General features: G+C 35.9%; 5 protein-coding genes across 5 annotated transcripts in view; 3 read left to right on the plus strand and 2 right to left on the minus strand.

Moving 5' to 3' along the window:
* The window catches only part of LOC104784558 (pre-mRNA-processing protein 40B-like), a 10,231-nt gene extending 5,052 nt beyond the window's left edge, over positions 1-5,179 (minus strand). Inside the window, exons 1-16 of the mRNA XM_010509597.2 lie at positions 5,088-5,179; positions 4,649-4,753; positions 4,134-4,202; positions 3,720-4,049; positions 3,534-3,638; positions 3,372-3,448; positions 2,429-2,498; positions 1,776-1,828; positions 1,617-1,674; positions 1,209-1,522; positions 1,035-1,104; positions 830-949; positions 685-753; positions 530-607; positions 263-349; positions 117-151 (exon numbers count right to left, since the gene is read on the minus strand). Coding sequence (XP_010507899.1) covers positions 117-151; positions 263-349; positions 530-607; positions 685-753; positions 830-949; positions 1,035-1,104; positions 1,209-1,522; positions 1,617-1,674; positions 1,776-1,828; positions 2,429-2,498; positions 3,372-3,448; positions 3,534-3,638; positions 3,720-4,049; positions 4,134-4,202; positions 4,649-4,681 — 1,568 coding nt within the window. The 5' untranslated portion in view covers positions 4,682-4,753; positions 5,088-5,179. The remainder of the gene's footprint in view (positions 1-116; positions 152-262; positions 350-529; positions 608-684; positions 754-829; positions 950-1,034; positions 1,105-1,208; positions 1,523-1,616; positions 1,675-1,775; positions 1,829-2,428; positions 2,499-3,371; positions 3,449-3,533; positions 3,639-3,719; positions 4,050-4,133; positions 4,203-4,648; positions 4,754-5,087) is intronic.
* LOC104784567 (tubulin alpha-2 chain) lies at positions 5,548-7,740 on the plus strand. The gene is made up of 4 exons (XM_010509608.1): positions 5,548-5,778; positions 6,128-6,362; positions 6,459-6,829; positions 6,931-7,740. Exons 1-4 carry the CDS (start codon positions 5,686-5,688, stop codon positions 7,585-7,587), a joined length of 1,356 nt encoding a protein of 451 aa, XP_010507910.1. The 5' UTR covers positions 5,548-5,685; the 3' UTR covers positions 7,588-7,740.
* Positions 12,487-14,377, plus strand: LOC104705700 (uncharacterized protein DDB_G0271670-like). Its single transcript, XM_010421759.2, has 3 exons — positions 12,487-13,325; positions 13,489-13,912; positions 14,093-14,377. Exons 1-3 carry the CDS (start codon positions 12,613-12,615, stop codon positions 14,375-14,377), a joined length of 1,422 nt encoding a protein of 473 aa, XP_010420061.1. The 5' UTR covers positions 12,487-12,612.
* On the minus strand, positions 14,612-15,334 carry LOC104784577 (pathogenesis-related protein 1A-like). Its single transcript, XM_010509617.1, has one exon. The coding sequence runs from the start codon at positions 15,313-15,315 to the stop codon at positions 14,830-14,832; it is 486 nt and encodes a 161-aa protein (XP_010507919.1). The 5' UTR covers positions 15,316-15,334; the 3' UTR covers positions 14,612-14,829.
* On the plus strand, positions 16,226-19,409 carry LOC104705708 (receptor-like protein kinase HAIKU2). The gene is made up of 2 exons (XM_010421772.1): positions 16,226-18,821; positions 19,039-19,409. Exons 1-2 carry the CDS (start codon positions 16,226-16,228, stop codon positions 19,407-19,409), a joined length of 2,967 nt encoding a protein of 988 aa, XP_010420074.1.

Consider the following 19,495-nt stretch of genomic DNA (forward strand, 5'->3'; position numbering starts at 1 on the left):
GCCTTGCTGGATTAAAAAGGAACATCATATCACAAAAGAAATTGCACTATAAGAATTCTATTTCTCAAAGAGGAGAAAAAAACGAATTGTAATCAGAATTATTCTGGAGAACAAACCTCCACCGAGTAGAAGGGGAAAGCTCCACACATTCCTGGTAAAAACATCAATTTCCAAAATAACGGTAAATGGCATGCAGGTGAATTTCCGTACTCCAAAATATCTTACAAATGAATTATTATGCAGCAGCAGATGTGCAACTTACCTCTAACATCCTTTTAAATTCATCATACCGTTTTCTCTGTCTGGCTAGCCTTTCCTCTTCAGCTGATCTTTTCATTTGAAGTAAGAACTGAATCAGCAAAAAACAGTCCAACAAAACACAATTAACATCTATGAACAAATGTACCACTTAAGCATCATTGTTCAAACCTGGAGAAGAATGTGACCACTATATCTAAACATCTAAAAAGTCTTTAATTTTCTTCTGATAATCTTGCCAGTTTTAGGGTATGCGATAGAAAGAGGTTACCTCATTGAAGGCTTGTTTACGCTCTCCAAGAGTCCTCAGCACACCGTATCTTCTGTCATTAATAATTTCTCTCATGGCCTGCGATAGAAACCATCTGAAATTTTAGACACATGCTCAAAGAGTCAAAGAACAGCTAATAGCAAAAGTTGTACCACCTGTTCCCATGTCCAGTCAGATCCAACATTGGCGGATTTCAAAAGTGATTTGAATACATCCCCAGGTTCCTATAAAATAAAGTAAAATAGATTTATGCAAACAGATAAGACCAAAACTATGCTCGTGACATAAAACCAACCATACCAATTTATTGTCACAAGAAAAATTCTCTTGAAGAATTTGTTTTTCTTCCGGTTGGCTCTCAACTCTTTCACTTTCCACCATATGTTTTTGGCTTTCGTTTGGTGCAGTCCCACTACCTTCCTAGAGAGCAGATGAACAATTATGATAAGCGGATACAAAAGAAATGCATGCGAACAAAAAATGTTCATCGCTTAGCTTCAAATACATTTGTGTTTTTGGCTGACATGTCATCTGAATCTCCACTGATCCCAACTAAAATTTCATCCTTCTTAACCCTGTAAAGGTAGTAAATAGAAACTTATTTAGGTCGAGATTCTCACAACTAAAACAAAATAGCATCAAAGAGAAAGGGAGATAAAATTGCTACAACTGTCAGTACAATGTAGCAGCAGAAGTTTTCGTCACAGTGACAGAAGGACCATCAGTTTCGGCAATATCACACAATAGTGATGTTTTATCTGCAGTCATCTGAACTCCATTGACATTTTCGACTGGAGAAGAACTTCCAGGAACTGAAGCTGGCTGCTTCAAATCAGAAGAAAGAGCTAGGTTCTCACTGGCATCCGAGGTTGGTAGACCAGTAGGAGCTGCAGTCGATGCAATATCAGAGCGAGACAGCACCTTAGAAGCATCAATAATGCCTTCAGCATAAGGCCCTTGAACAGATGCTTTTTCTGCTTGTTCACGCGCAATCTAGCAAGAAGATTTAAAATTTACACAATGGAAAACGCAGAAATTAGAACACAGAATTACATAAGGGAAGGCAATAATTTGTCTCAAGAGAAACCTTCATCTCTTCAGGCATTGTCCATGTTGATTGCTTGGTAATCTTATTGTAATAATACCTGCAATCATATGAAAGATACAACATCAGCAGCTACAGACAGAGATTTTGTTTTTCATCAATTGTATGTTAATCTAAAAAAAACTTTAGTTGCACACTCACTTTCTTCCATCAGGACTTGAATGTTCTTTCCAGTCCGTTCTTGCATCTGCTCTCTGTATCAGCGAATACACATTCTATACATTAACTATACCACTCATACGTTTTTTGGTTTATCATTGCTCCAGGACACAAAATTACAAAGGAAGAAAGAATAATGGTCCCGTTCACCAGCACATAACATAAAATTGGATATTAGCCACAAAGACTAGTTGTTCTTGCTGAAAATTTCTGAACTTACAAAATTAACAGAAACTGAAAGATATCCTTCTGTGTGACTTCATCTAGGGTAAGAACATATCTAGATGAGGCATGAACTATATCCATAATCCCTTTCAGCAGAAGATGAGCAAATGTAAGAAATTCACAGCATTTCATTGCTGTCACTTTTGTGTAACATAGCACCATTGAAAATTCTAGATATAAGCTCATATTTACCTAATTACGTTCATATTAAAGAAAACAACACGTCCACCTCAAACCAAGGTACAATGGCCACTAGTAAGTAATATATGGAATGACATGGCACAAGAGAGCTTTGAAAATCCGAATGAGGAGATCATTTTCTGAAACTACATTCTCCAGCTAACAGAACTTCGGGAGATTTAAAAGGCCACATATACATACATAAACAGATAAGATCCAAAATAACTCACCTCAAAAAGAGTCATCAACTCAACAGGCTTCTCCCAAGTGGACCGCTTTGTCCTCTTGTTGAAAAAATATCTACAACAAGAAGAAAGAAAATGTCATAAACCATATACTCTTACAGATGGAAACATGGAGCTATTATAAATTCATTTTACAAATTAAATGATGAGAACAAAATGTGCCATATGGTTGGGGTTGGGAACTACACCATGGTTGAAAAAGATGCAGGACAATGAATCATCAGGAAACAGAGACAGAACATAAAATTACAAACATCAAACACGTTAGCTGCAGCAAAAAAAATAGAAATAAACCCGGATGCCCAGACAAAAGATAAGTGATTTCAGCACATCAAACTCATAAATATCACAGATGTCATGATCATGGTTGCTTCAACTAAAACTTGAGCTTGATATTTGATAATAAGCCACCAGTTCAATATTTTCATGCTAAGTCAAGACAGAAGAACAACTAAGCAAATTATTATCAAAATTTGACAGAATTCATGTAAAAGAAAGCAAGAGATAAGCTCACTGAGTGAACAGACCACATAACATTACATTTAACAGGGCTGACAATTTCATTAAACAAGATTTTACCGAAATCAAAGCATCAAAAATACATTACTAAGAAACATTAACAAAACAGTAAAAACCTCCTCAAAGAACAAAAACAATTCCATAAATCCAATAATAAAGAAACTATCATTTGCATTAGTCAATGATGTGATCTTCTCATTCTACACAATGGTATATATAGAAACTACTACACAAACTATTAAAAATATTCCAGAGTTCGTCTTGCACAACCTAATTGGGTGCTTCCAAATTCCGAGCAGTTTATCTCTTTACAATGTTTATAATTTAGCTAAAAACATTCATATGTGAGAAACGCAAGCAAAAAAATTAAAACAGGATAAATAAAAGTCACAGTACTTATAATTCTTACTTCCTTCCATCCGGAGAGATATGCTCAACCCAATCTGTTAGAGCCTCTTGAGAAGGTATAGATTGAAAAAGAGCTGCCTTTAAGTCACAAAAGTATATATAGATTAGTATTGCAACCACAAACAGTCCAGAAGGTAGTTGCAAAAAGCGACATGGTATAAACCTTTGGTTCAAATGTTGGATTCATGATTGAAGATTGTGCCTGACTATGACTGCTTGGTCCAGTGACTTGAGTTGGTGCCCTCGAACCTTCGTAAGATGTTGCACTCTGTTTGGTTGGTTCACAGAGTTAGAAACTCAAGATTTAGTTTGTGTTAATATAAATACAAAAATATCTTCTTTCCTTTACCGGATAAGAAAAGAGTGCCCTAGGCCCACCAAAGCCAGGCATACTAGTATCTGGAGTTTGTACATAAGGCGGAGGCATGGAGGCACCAGAAGCAATTGGCACATTTGGCTGTGAAATTAGAGATGGGGGTCCAAGTGGCACAGGTTGCACCTGATTTAATTGGCTAGGTCTTTCAAGGGAATGGTGCATTGATTGTAATAACTGAGGTGCATAAGATTGAGGTGGATATCCAATGTTCATCATTGTGCCACCTCTTCCTACAGATTGAAAGTTATGAGAAGACAATCGAGTAACTTGATCAGGATGTGGAGCTTGCATGGTAGGACGAAACTGGCATAAAAAATATACAAAACACATGTTAAGGGTTGAGCTGACAAATAGTCTTCATATATACATGTAAAACATAAACATTACCTGAAAGTTCATAGATGGAGCAAAGCCTCGGGGTGGTTCTAAGGAACTCGCATTAGGATGCTGGAATGGCTTTCCAAAAAAAAAAAAAAATGCTAATAAGATGTAAAATTCAAAAAAAAATCATATAAGAATAAAAATGGTGGGGAAAATCAGAAAAGATGGGAACCCGCAGAAATATAGTGCACATTTAAAGGCTAATGTTATAGAAGTCGCTCTTTAATTTCTTATCCAGACAATGAAAAGAAAATTCATTATGAAAACATGCTCACAACTCTGTTAATCCATGAGGAAAAACACCAATTAAAGGCACCACCATGAATACTCAATATGTCAAAATTAATATCCTAAAATACAAAATATCATAACTCAAATGTCTTGAGGCATTTAGAAATTAAACCAAAGCCAGTGGCCTCAAGGTAGACAGGGTAATAGAGTATTGGAATAAAGGGGTCGCAAAATAGAACAGATAAAGGACAAAAATAGTGCCCACACTCAGTAGTTAATTTTATGCCTACCTGAATGCCAGGATACTGAGGGTTATTGGCCATCTTCCAACAGTATTAGCCTCAGTGCCACCAGTGGAAGATCCACCAAAAGAAAAAATGGGAAAAACACTAGACCTGATCACAACCACAAAAATAGGAAAGATGACGTGAATTAATCTGATCATGCTGTCTAACTTAATCAGCCGTAACATGAGGACAAATGATCCACTGATCAATCAGAAGCTTAAATATTCCAACTCTAGGTTTCACTCTTGCAGATTACATGTAAATTACAACTAGTCTACACGGAAACAATAACAAAACCCTAATCAGAGCAATAAAATTGAGGAAATATCACAAAACTTCGAACAGTTCTCAGTTGCTTGTAGTCAATCGCAGAATTCGAATACAAGCCCAAAGCAACGACTATAGTTTCCGGCGAAGAGAAGGAAGAATCGAAGAAAATTACCACTCGCCGGCGAGGAGAAGTCGATGAAGAAGAAGTTGAAACTCACAGTTCAGAGCCAACACGACGGTACTGCGCTTCACCCCTATTAAAATTATTAAAATCAAAAAGCATATATAAACACGGTATGTATTAAAAAAAAGGTCAATTTGGTGTCTTCAACTGGGCTTACCAACCCGCACTAGTTTAGGCCCAAATGCATGCCACAATTCTGAAACCGGTTATTTCATCCCGGTTTAGTAAGGGAGATATCAAAAAATAGCATAGGCGGCAACTTTTCAAAATTAGAAGAAAACAAAAAACACACCTCATAAAATAATTACGCTGCCGACAAAAATAAAAAATAAGCGTGAACGGTTTGAGATTGGCAGTTCTGAGGACACGTGTCAGCCATCAACACCAGCTCACCCATCTCACGCGCTTCGTGGTCACCTAAAAAGAAGGGATCGTGTATAAATATCTACTGTACTATTTTATCAAAGGGGACGACGACACACATCTCAAAACCAGATCTAGATCTAATTTTTTCTCTAAGGAAGGCGTCTTCGCAAACGCCTCCGATTCGTTCTTCTTCTTCGTCGTCTTCTTCGATTTAGCGAAAATGAGGGAGTGCATTTCGATCCACATTGGTCAAGCTGGTATCCAGGTCGGAAATGCCTGTTGGGAACTTTACTGCCTTGAACATGGCATCCAGGTTCATCTCCCTTCCTAATCTCTCTCTTCGTTTACATGTAACTGTTTAGATCTGCCTCGTAAATCAAATCTGCTCACTGGTTCCGTCAAATCTGAGATTTACATAATGTATATCGCTAGATCTTCGATTTACTTGACCGATCCATCAGATCTGTAGTTGTGGGAACCAGATCTTGCATTCCCGAAATGTTTGATGAATGAGAATCTGTTTGATTTTGTTTATGTCATTTTAGATCTATCTCTATCTGTTGTTGTTTGACTTGGATCTTGCTTTGCCGTAATCATTTGATGAACATTTGCGTATTTTTGTTGCGAATCTGTTGTGACGTGAATGTTTTGTGAATCTGTAGCCGGATGGCCAAATGCCGAGTGACAAGACTGTTGGCGGAGGTGATGATGCTTTCAACACCTTCTTCAGCGAGACTGGTGCAGGAAAGCATGTTCCTCGTGCTATCTTCGTTGATCTTGAGCCCACTGTGATTGACGAGGTCAGAACTGGTACATACCGTCAGCTTTTCCACCCTGAGCAACTCATCAGCGGCAAAGAGGATGCAGCTAACAACTTCGCCCGTGGACATTACACCAGTAAATCCTCTTCTCTTATTATATATCCTCTGTTGATCTCATATTTTTTGCTTATGTAGTGTTATTGACTGTAATTGCTTTTCAATCTTGTCTCAGTTGGGAAGGAGATTGTTGATCTCTGTCTAGACCGTATCAGGAAGCTCGCTGACAACTGTACTGGTCTCCAAGGTTTCCTTGTTTTCAACGCTGTTGGTGGAGGAACTGGATCTGGTCTTGGATCTCTTCTCCTTGAGCGTCTCTCTGTAGACTATGGAAAGAAATCCAAACTGGGTTTCACTGTGTACCCTTCACCTCAGGTTTCAACATCTGTTGTTGAGCCATACAACAGTGTTCTTTCCACCCACTCACTCTTGGAACACACTGATGTCTCTATCCTCCTCGACAATGAAGCTATCTATGACATCTGCAGACGTTCCCTTGACATTGAGAGGCCTACCTACACTAACCTCAACCGTCTTGTCTCTCAGGTATATATCCTACTTTCCCTTGGCATGCTCTCTACATTTGATCTTTTTGTGGGTCTGCTCTTCTAATGCGCTTGCTTTACTGTTGCCCTTTTTTCTTTCAGGTCATATCTTCCTTGACCACTTCTCTGAGGTTTGATGGTGCTTTGAACGTTGACATCACTGAGTTCCAGACTAACTTGGTTCCATACCCAAGAATTCACTTCATGCTTTCCTCCTACGCTCCTGTCATCTCAGCAGAGAAAGCCTTCCATGAGCAACTCTCTGTTGCTGAGATTACCAACACTGCCTTTGAGCCTTCTTCTATGATGGCCAAATGTGACCCTCGTCATGGTAAGTACATGGCTTGCTGTCTGATGTACAGAGGTGATGTCGTCCCTAAGGACGTGAATGCTGCTGTTGGCACCATCAAGACCAAGCGTACCATCCAATTTGTTGACTGGTGTCCAACTGGATTCAAGTGTGGTATCAACTACCAGCCACCAACTGTTGTTCCCGGTGGTGATTTGGCCAAGGTTCAGAGAGCTGTGTGCATGATCTCCAACTCGACCAGTGTTGCTGAAGTCTTCTCCCGCATTGACCACAAGTTTGACCTGATGTATGCTAAGCGTGCATTTGTTCACTGGTACGTTGGTGAGGGTATGGAGGAAGGAGAGTTCTCTGAAGCTCGTGAGGATCTTGCTGCTTTGGAGAAAGACTATGAGGAGGTTGGTGCCGAGGGAGGTGATGATGAAGAAGATGATGAAGGTGAGGAGTACTGAGTGACTTCTACTTTGATGCTGTTTGGGTTTGCTGTTGTGTGCTTGTGAAAGGCTTGAAACTATCTTGTACTGTCTTACCTATCCGTCTGTTTTCTTTTGTCGTACTTGGTTTTTGAACTTTATGTGATATCTAAATCTATCTTTGCTCTCCTATTCCTCTTGCCTTTGGTTTAGAGCTGTTTTGGAGGACATCCATTTCAGACTATAATAATGTCTAAGACAACATCGGTGAACATAGCAGATAGTATTAAGAAAATTATGAAAGGCGAAAAAAAGCAAGTAATAGGAAAAGAGATTTATCATTTAGTTCTTTCATCACTTTGATGCATCTAGTAAATTGGTTAGTGATCCGGTATGTCTTCATCCTCAAGTAGATCATTTTGAATGCTAAATTCATTCGAAATATTTGATGCAGTATCTCTCCAGTCTACAAACGAAACATCTGGTAAAATCATTTTCTTGAATTGCAACAAAATCCTTGTCTATTTCACTTTGTTACAGTATGTTGTTATCGTTTTATACTTGAGATGTTTTAGCAAGTTGTGGTGAACTGTTTTCTTTTGCTCAAATTCTATAGCTTTTAGTTACACTATGAATAACTTTTTGGAGTGTTAAAAATAAATTAAAGAAGGAATTAACTCTTTGGAAAGTAAATAACATAAGATTTTAGAAGATATTTAAAAATTCTAGATACAATAATAAAAAACATATATATTTTGTAAAACACCAATATATTCTCAAACAGTCAAACCTATAATCCAATTAATGAATAAGAGGACCCAATGCTCAATAGTTGATGGGCTTTAATTTTAAGGTAATGTTATCTTCCTATGGATATACAAACATATTTAGCGGGCTTTGTGTATAGTCTCAAGCTCATATCTAGATAAAACATTATAAATAATCGAAAATATTAAATTCTCAAGTCTCTTATTTATCTTAGGCTCTTAATGTGATTAGACACATATAACTTCTATTATAATTTATATTTTATGTTATATCTATTTGTTAAATATTGAATGTTTTGTAAATAAAAGAATAACTAAATTGTTTAGTTGTTGTGCGGCTAAATATTTATATTATTTTTTAACCCGCAATACACTTCATGACCATTTGTTTGTTATATTTAGTTTGTTTTGTTTAGTGTTTGAGATTCTATTTTGATTTTTAATTATTATAACGAAAAATAAGGGATCTAAATACATAATCAGTAATTATACGCTGTGATTACGTCACATTTTTCCTAATAATTTAATTATTTTATATAATCTTAGTTAAATCAACTTGATTTTATGTCAAATATTCTAATATTAGTAGTGTTGATAAATAATTAAATGAGGATTTAATCCGTGTTAACACAAATTTAATAATATTTTATTAATTTTAACATGTTCTCTTTATAACTCATCTACTATATAACCACATTATATAGTATTTAGAATTTTTTAATTTTACATATTCGTAATAATTAAATTTTCTATTAAGTTTATATATGTTAATTATAATATTTAAATAATTGTCAATCGAATTTTTTCTTATGTTAAGAATCAAATGTCACATATTTTGGAAAACAAAATGGAAATCAAATTGTTTTTTTTCTTTGTTTACGAAGGATTCAGATATAGAATATTTTCAAAACACAACATAATGTATGGTTAAATATATGATAGTTTCTATTTCCATATTGATTGCTTTTGTTTTTTTAATTGAAATGAAATATAAAATATTTAGTAAACAAAATCTGGAGTAATGTTAGTTTCGGAAATTTTTTAGGGGTTAATGTTGTAAATAACTTTTTAAATAAACAAAACTAAAAGGGCATAACACAAAATGTACTTCAAAAATGTTAATATAAATGTACAAATGTTACTTACTTTAGAATTTATGATCATGAAAAAATTATACTCCATATGGTTTCAAACTGTAATTCGTATTCCAGAGTTTTAGTAGTTCAACTATAAGTCTTTAATCATGCTAGTATACAAGATTTATTCTGATTTATATAAGTAGTTTAGTAAAGTAAAAATATTTTCTGTTTCAGAACATAGTTATATATTAATGTTTTCTGTTTTCTAATAAAACCACTGATTTTCGTTGTCAACAATTATAACTACACATTCATCCTAATTCAAAACTTTTAGACCACGAAAAACCAAACATTGTTCTTATAGAAGTTTTATCTGCTTTCAACGTTATACCGATCAGAAGTAAAATAGTTTAAAATAAATTATAATAATTTGTATGACAACTCTACGTAGAGTTGCATGCAAGCCTATCACATACAGTACGTGTACTTAAAAAAGAGTTTAAAAACTAAAAAAGTCAATACTAAAGAAATGTATGGAAACAAGAAGACTATTAATTAATCTTTTCATAAGGAGAGACTTATATGGTCTGTATACTGTCTATTAGTATTTGCTTAGGAAGTAGATGATCTAACAACATGTGTCATTTGGAGTAGTTAGAATATAAAAGAATATCAGAAGTATGTGGACATACAGCTGCGGGTCGACAGTGTCCTCACGATCCTCTCTGTAAGACAGATTGGTCATCTTAATCACTTGACTTCATTGTATCATCCAAACAGTGAATTACAACGCTGCCATGAATTATAAAAATACATTCAAAAATTAAATAACGAAACCATAGTGTCATATCATACATACGTGTGGGAACAGAGCAAAACGACAGAAGTTATAGAAGCAAAACGACAATAAGAGTATAGCTTTTGAATCTATTTAGTATAAGTATTGAAATAAAATAAAAAAGAAGAAGAAAGAAGGAATGAATATTATAAGCCAGTGAAGATGATGCCAACTAAATAGTTACGTGCTCCACTTCGAGGCCAGCTCATATCTCATCTCATCTTGAAGTGATGAACAGAGAGAGCAGAGGAGACAGATAAAGATTGCGTGAGGGATGGTCCATTGTATGCCTAACTAATCTGGACCCTCCCTCCCGTATTATTTACCCAATGGGCAGCGATTAAGCTCTTGCGTCCACGTTGTTATTGTTTTATTTAATTATTAATTATGTAGTTCTCCATACCCCCTTCAAAATCATATAGTATCAAATCAACTGAATCATATATATTATCCTTGTCCCATATCTACCGACTTCAAAACTTCGGACCCCGAAAACACAAAAAAGTACTAATCTACTGACTACATATTATTATTTGTATGAATAAGAAAACGTCCTGGTTCAGTTTTTCCATTTATTTATATTTTTCTCTCCTTAATTTTGGATTTTTATCTTCTTTCTTTTTTTGTTGTCAGCAAATTTTTATATTTCTTTACTTACATTTAACAGTTTTTATGTATTTTATTACTATTAATGAAAATATATAATTATTTTTNTTTTTAAAAAAAAAAAAAAAAAAAAAAACGCAAGTTTACGAAACCATCTTTCTGTTTATATAATGCAAACCGTTATATTTCTCTCATTTACTTTCATTCTTCTTTTTTTTATTATAACTACTACTAGTATAAAGTTTTTAAGTCTGACAAATCCATCAAACAAGTGAATCAATCAAATAATAATGTGCAGACCCGTACTAATTCTCATGTGTTGATCAGTTACGCTGAGATCATAAATTCATTAGGTACCAATCCGCGCTATGTGCGGAATAAATCAATTTAAATAAAATATTATAAGTAAATTATTATTTGAGATTTAAGATTCGTTTGTATAAAACAAAATATGTAATTAAAGTTTTTTCGTTTATTCAAATTTGTGTTTATTTTCTGTAAAATACGTATCACCCGTGAAATATTTAAACTTGGAAAAGAATTTTAAGGCGGTCTACAAAGTTTTGATGTCTTTTTGTGTGTCTAAAAATCAAATTCACATATTTTATATTCTATATCACTATACCATTAAATAGATAAAGCAATATTTTAAAACTAATTGATTTAATTTAAACTAATCATAAGTTTAAAAATGCAATGAAAAAAATGATAAAAGTGATAAATAAATGAATATTTTTTTTCTTGTTTGTGAAATTTAATTTACTTTTAATAAGTAAATAGGTTACGGAAATGATAATTAAATGCATTTTTGGATTTAATAGTTGATTAAATCTTTTATTTTTAAAAACTAATAGAAAAAAACATTGGCTAATAATATTTCAGTGGTATATTTATGTAAATAACAATGAGAAGTAAAGACATTTATTAAAAATATACAGGAGCTCTGTGAGCACGACACCTCATCGTTTTTGTGAGAGTGCTTCTCTTTTACTCCCTCTGTCTCACATAGTTTGATGTTTAGGATTTTACACACATATTAAGACAAAGAGAATATATGATTAATTTTGTTTTCTGATGATTTTTTTATTTTATTTATGACCTCCCATGATTTATTTTCTGATACTTTTTCATTTTCCCACTTTCCCACTCCATACATTCTACGACATTAATAATTATTAAAACAAAAATTTATTAAAAATATTCACAACATCAATATTCGAGAGATAAAGATTATTCTCTAAAACATTAAATTACGTTAGACAGAAGGAATAGTATATAGGGAATTCTAGGTAAAGAGAATCTTCTAAGAAAATAATTTGAGAAAATCCAAAAATATATTCAGATTAGATAACAGTATCTCGAAAACGTTAGAAAAGTAAAAAAAAATAAAAAAATAAATCTTGAATATGATAGGCGAGAGAGGAGGTTTACAGTAAGAAGCTCACTGTTTCGCTTTGACCCCACAGAATCTCTATGTTTTATTTTTTATTTTATGCAAAAAAAATACCAGATATCTTTCTTAATAATAATTTAATAAAAGATACAGTACAGTAATTAATTAATTAAATAATAAAAAATACATTCCCCAGCTATTTTCCAGGCTGTGTGTTTTGCCTCTCTCATTTGTTTCCATTTTTATAGCTTTCTTTCTCTTCTTCTTCTCTTTTCCTCTTCGCTACATATCTATCTCTCTTCCTTCCTCAACCTCTCTCTCTCTCTCTCTCAAACCCAGTCTATAGCAGTTGAGCATCCAAATCTTTTTTTTTCTTTAACAATGGATCCGTGCTCTTTCGTACGGATCATAGTCGGAAACTTGGCCGTTAGGTTTCCCTCATCATCTTCATCTTCTTCTTCTTCTTCTTCGTCCTCAGGACCGTCTGTATCTGGAATCAATCCATCGTTTCCCAACTGTTACTGCAAAATCAGATTCAAGAATTTCCCACGGGAGATTGTTTCTATTCCGGTTATGTTCCGAACTGAATCTTCTGATTCCGAGACTCGTTCCTCCTCCTCTTCAACAGTCGCCGCTTGTTTCAGTCTTAGCAAATCTCAGATCGAAGCTTCTTTGAAGAAACCTAAGTGGAGCGTTCTCTCCGTTGAAGCTTTTTCCAGAGGATACACCGACGACGGTGTTACCGGCGCGTCTTGTGGACTCGCTACTGCTGGGGAGAAGTTGCTCGGTAGGTTCGAGGTCTCGCTTGATTTGAAATCTGCCGAGACGAAGACTTGTTTGGCTCACAACGGTTGGGTTCCTTTGGGTTCTAAGAAAGGAGGAAGTAAATCTAATAAAAGTAAAACCGGATCCGATCCGGAGCTCCATGTTACCGTTCGGGTTGAACCTGACCCGAGATTCGTCTTCCAGTTCGACGGCGAGCCTGAGTGTAGTCCTCAGGTGTTTCAAGTTCAAGGAAACACTAAACAAGCTGTCTTCACTTGCAAGTTCGGCTCCAGAAACTCAAACTCCGGTGATCGGAATCTTCTTCACAGGTCAGTTACATCTTCATCTTCACTCGTTTGATGTTTAGTAAAATTAGAACATTGCCTTAAATCAAATATATTCTTTACTTGCTAATCAAACTTTAGAATATAATAATCTCATACTTAGTTTTTTTTTAAGATTTGTTATTGATTCTTTTTATAATTTTTGCAGTTCTTCAATGATGTCTGAGTTAATCTCAACGAGAAGTCTTATATCGTCGATGAAATCGGAAAAGGAGCAACCGTCAAAAGAGAGAAAAGGATGGTCCGTAACGGTTCATGATTTATCTGGTTCACCCGTGGCTATGGCCTCAATGGTCACACCTTTTGTACCATCTCCTGGTTCGAACCGTGTGACTCGATCTAGTCCCGGAGCTTGGCTCATTCTTAGACCCGACGGTTGCACGTGGAAGCCGTGGGGAAGGTTAGAGGCATGGCGTGAAGCTGGTTACTCTGATACATTAGGTTACCGTTTTGACCTTTTCCAAGACGGTATCGCCACCGCCGTGTCGGCATCTTCGTCTATCAGTTTGAAAAATGGCGGGAGTTTTGTAATAGACGTCACCGGTNATTATCTTAGGACCACCAAATTAGTAGTATTTTTTAAAACCAAAGAATGTTCAATTTTGTTTGAAAAAGTATTTTTTATCAATGTTTGAAAAGTATTTAATAAAGTTATTAATTTTTTTTAAATGAACAAGGGATAATTGTTTAGTCAGTCTATAATTTTTAAGAAACCGATAAACCTAATCAATATTTTGTTTTGGGCGGTGAAGGAGAAACAAGAGTATGATTTTGCATTTGTGGATGCTGACAAGACGAACTACGTTCACTTCCTTGAGAAGTTGCTTAAGTTAGTGAAGGTTGGAGGAATCATTGCGTTCGACAACACCTTGTGGTTCGGTACTCTAATTCAGAAGGAAGAAGAAGTTCCAGGCCATATGAGGGCTTATAGAGAAGCACTTCTAGAGTTCAATAAGATTTTAGCTCAAGACCCTCGAGTCGAAATCGCTCAAATATCTATCGGAGATGGTCTCACACTATGCAGACGCCTCATATGATGATGAACACATGCTTACAATAAAAACTGTTATATGCTACAAAGCTTACAATAATGAGTTTGTAATGATATAATTAGTACCTAATTAAAAAAAACTTCTCTTTCAATTTGCAAAGAAGGTTCGGAAAATGATTTTTATTTTGTTGCGGCAAAATATTGATAATGTTAAAACTTTGAGGGTTTAATTGGTAAATTAAGATAAACATTGACATTTCTAAATCAGAAATCTCAATACTTTTTTTTTTTTTTTTTTTTTTTTGAATTTTGAATTTTTCTTTGAAGGTAGCGTTAGGAAAATTAGCCAGCCAATTTTTTTTTGAGAGGTGGTGGATGTCATCATTATTAAAAATTGTTTATATCTTCTTTCTCATGTACAGCGAAGGATTGGCCAGTAACAGCTCATTATCTCATTTTATTATGCATCAAAAGCCACACGAAAATATAAATACTTAATTAGTATGGTGTTTCTCCGTTGTAATTACCAGGAGGGTCATAGTTGCATGTAATAAAAGTACCACCACCGTTACACACAACTTTAGCACATCCCAATCGAACAGTGTTTCTCCAGACCACTTGTGTGTAATGTAGGCACGTGCCACCGTTTGGATCGTTGCACGTGTTGCTACTGTAGTCGTAATACTGTTTCTCGTTGATCCACATCCCCGCAGCATCCTCAGCCGACATCTCTCCACTACTCATCGCTATGTTCTCTCCAAATGGTCCATTCGAATGGATTAATGCACAATCACTGATCCTCTGGTTTGCATAGCTGGCGGCGTAAGCAGCGACCTCATCGTCCCAAACCAATGGGTCAAGCCCAACTGCGTTCCGGGCTTCGTTTTGGGGCTCTAAGAATTCTTGTCTCAAATCGTCGGCTAAAGAGCCATAGAAAAGAGAAATTGCAAATAAAAGTAAAATGTTGGTTTTGAGTAGAGACATTTGTATACGTATTGATGAAATGAAGCTTAGGAGTTAATTTGAATATTTATAGTTTCAATAGTAAACAACTTATGGATTGTAACTGAAAACAAATTCTGTTATCTGTTTACCAAAATTAGAAAGAGGACCATATTTTACATACTCTGAAAAAAATATAGAATATTCTATTGATTTTTGAAATATTATTCCTTTTATCTTTGTATGTAGTTAGTAGTTACTGGTACTTTCCATATTAAAAAGACAAAACTAGTCAAAGTATATTTTTATTCTTTGTATACATTGGATTTTGCTATTTTTGGGGTTTTGAATATATTTGACACGTCTCTTATTGATAACGATTTAAAATCTGAAGTCTTCATTTCTATCTTCTTTAATTTGGGAAAAGAAGACTAGAATCTAATCGTCCGATACAAAACCAGTATTAATTTTATTAAAATGGAAATGTACGTAGGAAATAAAATTATTTGTAATATTATATCCAACGCATATGATTCAGCCATTCAGGTAACGAAAGGAAATGATTCATCACTTTTGACTTTTGATAGAGCCAGCCAAGTATATATTTTGGAAATAAAATAGAATAAAAAGAAGAATTAATGGTAGGTGAATATAAATTAGAAAGAAATAAATCCATAAATAAGGAATTATATATATACCTGACAAAAATAATATATGAAAAAGGACTTACACGTTGGTGCATGAATGTAAGAAAATCCATGAATAAAAAAGGACTAAAGTCTAATAAAGAGTAAAAAAGATGAAATTAAAAAAAAAAAAAATCATTTCAAATGAATTTGAAAAACACAAAGCGCGCCTACTCTAGTTTCTTTCTTCACAACTCCCGTCTCATAAACTACAACCGATTCAGCCACCAAAGCTTTTTTACTCCTTCCGGCGAAGAGATCGATCAATGTTCCGGCGATTGTTTATAGTTCGCCTTCTCTTTCTACTTCCGTTAACTTCATCGAGATCCAACCGTTGGCAAGAAGAAGTCGTGAACCTTCTCAAATTCAAATCCGTCTTCGGAGAAACAGATTCCGATGAAGTCTTCGCCACCTGGACGCACAACAACTCGGCATGCAAATTCGCCGGAATATTCTGCAATTCCGGCGGAAACGTCATCGAGATCAACCTCGGGAGTCGGAGTTTGACCAACCGCCGCGGCGGAGACGGTTGTATTACCGATCTTCCTTTCGATTTAATCTGCGATATGAAGTTTCTAGAGAAGCTTGTTCTGGGAAACAACTCTTTACGCGGCCGGATTAGTAAGAATCTCAAGAAATGTAAACGTCTGAGATACTTAGACCTCGGCGTCAACAATTTCTCCGGTGAGTTTCCCGCTATTGATTCATTACGATCACTCGAGTTTTTGAGCTTAAACGCTTCTGGAGTCTCTGGAAAATTCCCATGGAGTTCTCTAAAGCACCTCAAGAGTTTGAGTTTCTTAAGCGTCGGAGATAACCGATTCGATCCGAATCCATTTTCAAGAGAGATTCTAAATCTCACCGCCTTGAAATGGGTTTATATGAGTAACAGCAGCGTCATTGGTAAGATTCCAGAGGGAATCAAGAACCTTGTTCGTCTACAAAACTTGGAGCTCTCTGATAATGAAATCTCTGGTGAAATACCAAAGGGGATGGTTCAGTTGATAAACCTTAGGCAGCTTGAGATTTACAACAATTACTTGATTGGTAAGTTACCATTAGGGTTTCGGAATTTGACGAGTTTGATGAATTTTGACGCTTCTAACAACAAGTTAGAAGGTGATTTGTCGGAGCTCCGGTTTTTAAAGAACCTCGTTTCTCTTGATTTGTTCGAAAACCGATTAACCGGTGAGATTCCGAAAGAGTTTGGAGATTTCAAGAGTTTAGTTGCATTGTCTCTTTATAGGAACCAACTCACAGGGAAGCTTCCGGAGAGGCTCGGATCTTGGACAGGTTTTAAACACATCGACGTGTCTGAGAATTTCTTGGAAGGTCAGATTCCTCCTTATATGTGCAAGAAAGGGGTAATGACGCATCTTCTGATGTTGCAGAACAGATTCACAGGACAGTTTCCAGAGAGTTATGCTAAATGTAAGACTCTGATTCGTCTTCGTGTAAGCAACAACTCTCTCTCTGGTGTGATTCCTTCAGGGATTTGGGGTCTTCCTAATCTACAGTTTCTTGACCTTGCTTCAAACCGTTTTGAAGGAAACCTTACTGATCATATTGGTGATGCCAAGTCTCTTGGCTCTTTAGATCTGAGCAACAATCTGTTTTCAGGTACTTTACCGGTTCAGATCTCAGAAGCTAGCTCGTTAGTGTCAGTTAATCTTCGTATGAATAAGTTCTCCGGGGTAGTTCCTGTCTCTTTTGGTAAGCTTAAGGAGCTTTCAAGTCTCCATCTGAACCAGAATAATCTAGTTGGTGCTATACCAAAATCATTAGGCTTGTGCACATCTTTGGTTGATCTAAACATTGCTGGAAACTCACTCTCTGAGGAAATACCTGAAAGTTTAGGATCCTTACAGTTACTGAATTCTCTGAATCTGTCAGGAAACAAACTATCAGGAATGATTCCTGTTGGGCTATCGTCTCTGAAGCTAAGCTTACTTGATTTATCAAACAACCAATTGACCGGTTCTGTTCCTGAATCACTCGGAATTGGAACCTTTGAAGGGAATTCAGGGTTATGCAGCTCAAAGATAACATATCTTCATCCATGCCCGCGTGGAATTCCTCAGGGCCAAGGGAAGAGTAAACATTTGTCTACATTCGACATATGTTTCATCGTTGTATCAGTACTTGCTCTGTTTCTCTTATTCTGTTACGTGATCTTCAAGATAATACGAGTTAGGTCGAATCAAAAGGCTCAGAAGAAGAAAAACTGGCAAGTGAGCTCTTTCCGGTTACTAAACCTTAACGAAATGGAAATAATCGATGGGATCAAGTCAGAGAATCTCATAGGCAGAGGCGGTCACGGGAGTGTTTACAAAGTAACACTAACAAACGGCGAAACACTAGCCGTTAAACATATCTGGAGACAGGAGAGTCCCCACGAAAGCTTTAGAAGCTCAACGGAAATGTTAAGTGATAACAACAACAACAGAAACACTAACCGAGAATTCGAGGCAGAAGTTGCGTTGCTAAGCAATATGAAACATATAAACGTCGTGAAGTTGTTCTGCAGCATAACGTGTGAGGATAGTAAGCTACTTGTATATGAGTATATGCCTAATGGAAGCTTGTGGGAGCAGCTGCATGAGCGTTGTGGTGAGCAAGAGATTGGGTGGCGTGTGAGACAAGCGTTAGCTTTAGGAGCTGCTAAAGGGCTGGAGTATTTGCACCATGGGTTAGATAGGCCAGTGATTCATCGAGATGTGAAGTCCAGCAATATATTGCTTGATGAGAAATGGAGACCGAGGATTGCTGATTTTGGGTTGGCTAAAATCATTCAACCTGATTCAGTTCAACGAGATTTCTCAGCTCCTCTTGTTAAAGGAACTCTTGGTTACATTGCCCCTGGTATGTAAATTCTTCAAGATTTGTTTGTTTTAAATAATCTTATATCCTTAAACGATTGTGCATATCTATATGAGGGAATTGAAACCGATTTTACAACCTAGCTTGTCCAAATTTCTCCTACCATTAGGGCAACTTATCTTCAAGTTTCTTGCTTCTCAAGCTTCACATTCCTTGCATTTCAATCTACAATTATCTAACCTGTCAATTTTGTTCACAGAATATGCATATACTAGGAGCGTGAGCGAGAAGAGTGACGTGTTCAGCTTCGGGGTTGTGTTACTGGAGTTGGTGACCGGGAAGAAGCCGGTGGAGATAGAGTTCGGAGAGAACATTGACATCGTCATGTGGGTTTGGAGAATGAGCAAGGAGATGAACAGAGAAATGATGGCGGAATTAATCGATCCGAGTATAGAAGTTGAATACAAGGAAGATGCTCTTAAAGTTTTGACCATTGCGTTGTTATGTACGAACAAGTCTCCTCAGGCTAGACCGTTTATGAAATCAGTGGTTAGTATGCTAGAGAAAATAGAGTCTTCCTCCAACAACAATGGAGAAGCAAATAACGATGAGATTACTGAAGTTGTATAGCTCATCTTATAGTCTTGGCTATTAATCAAGCTCAAGGCCAAAACATAAATAACAACTACATACACCAATTAGTGAAAGCTGGAAAA

This window comes from Camelina sativa, chromosome 1 (genome assembly GCF_000633955.1).
Source record: "Camelina sativa cultivar DH55 chromosome 1, Cs, whole genome shotgun sequence".
Taxonomy (NCBI): Eukaryota; Viridiplantae; Streptophyta; class Magnoliopsida; order Brassicales; family Brassicaceae; genus Camelina; species Camelina sativa.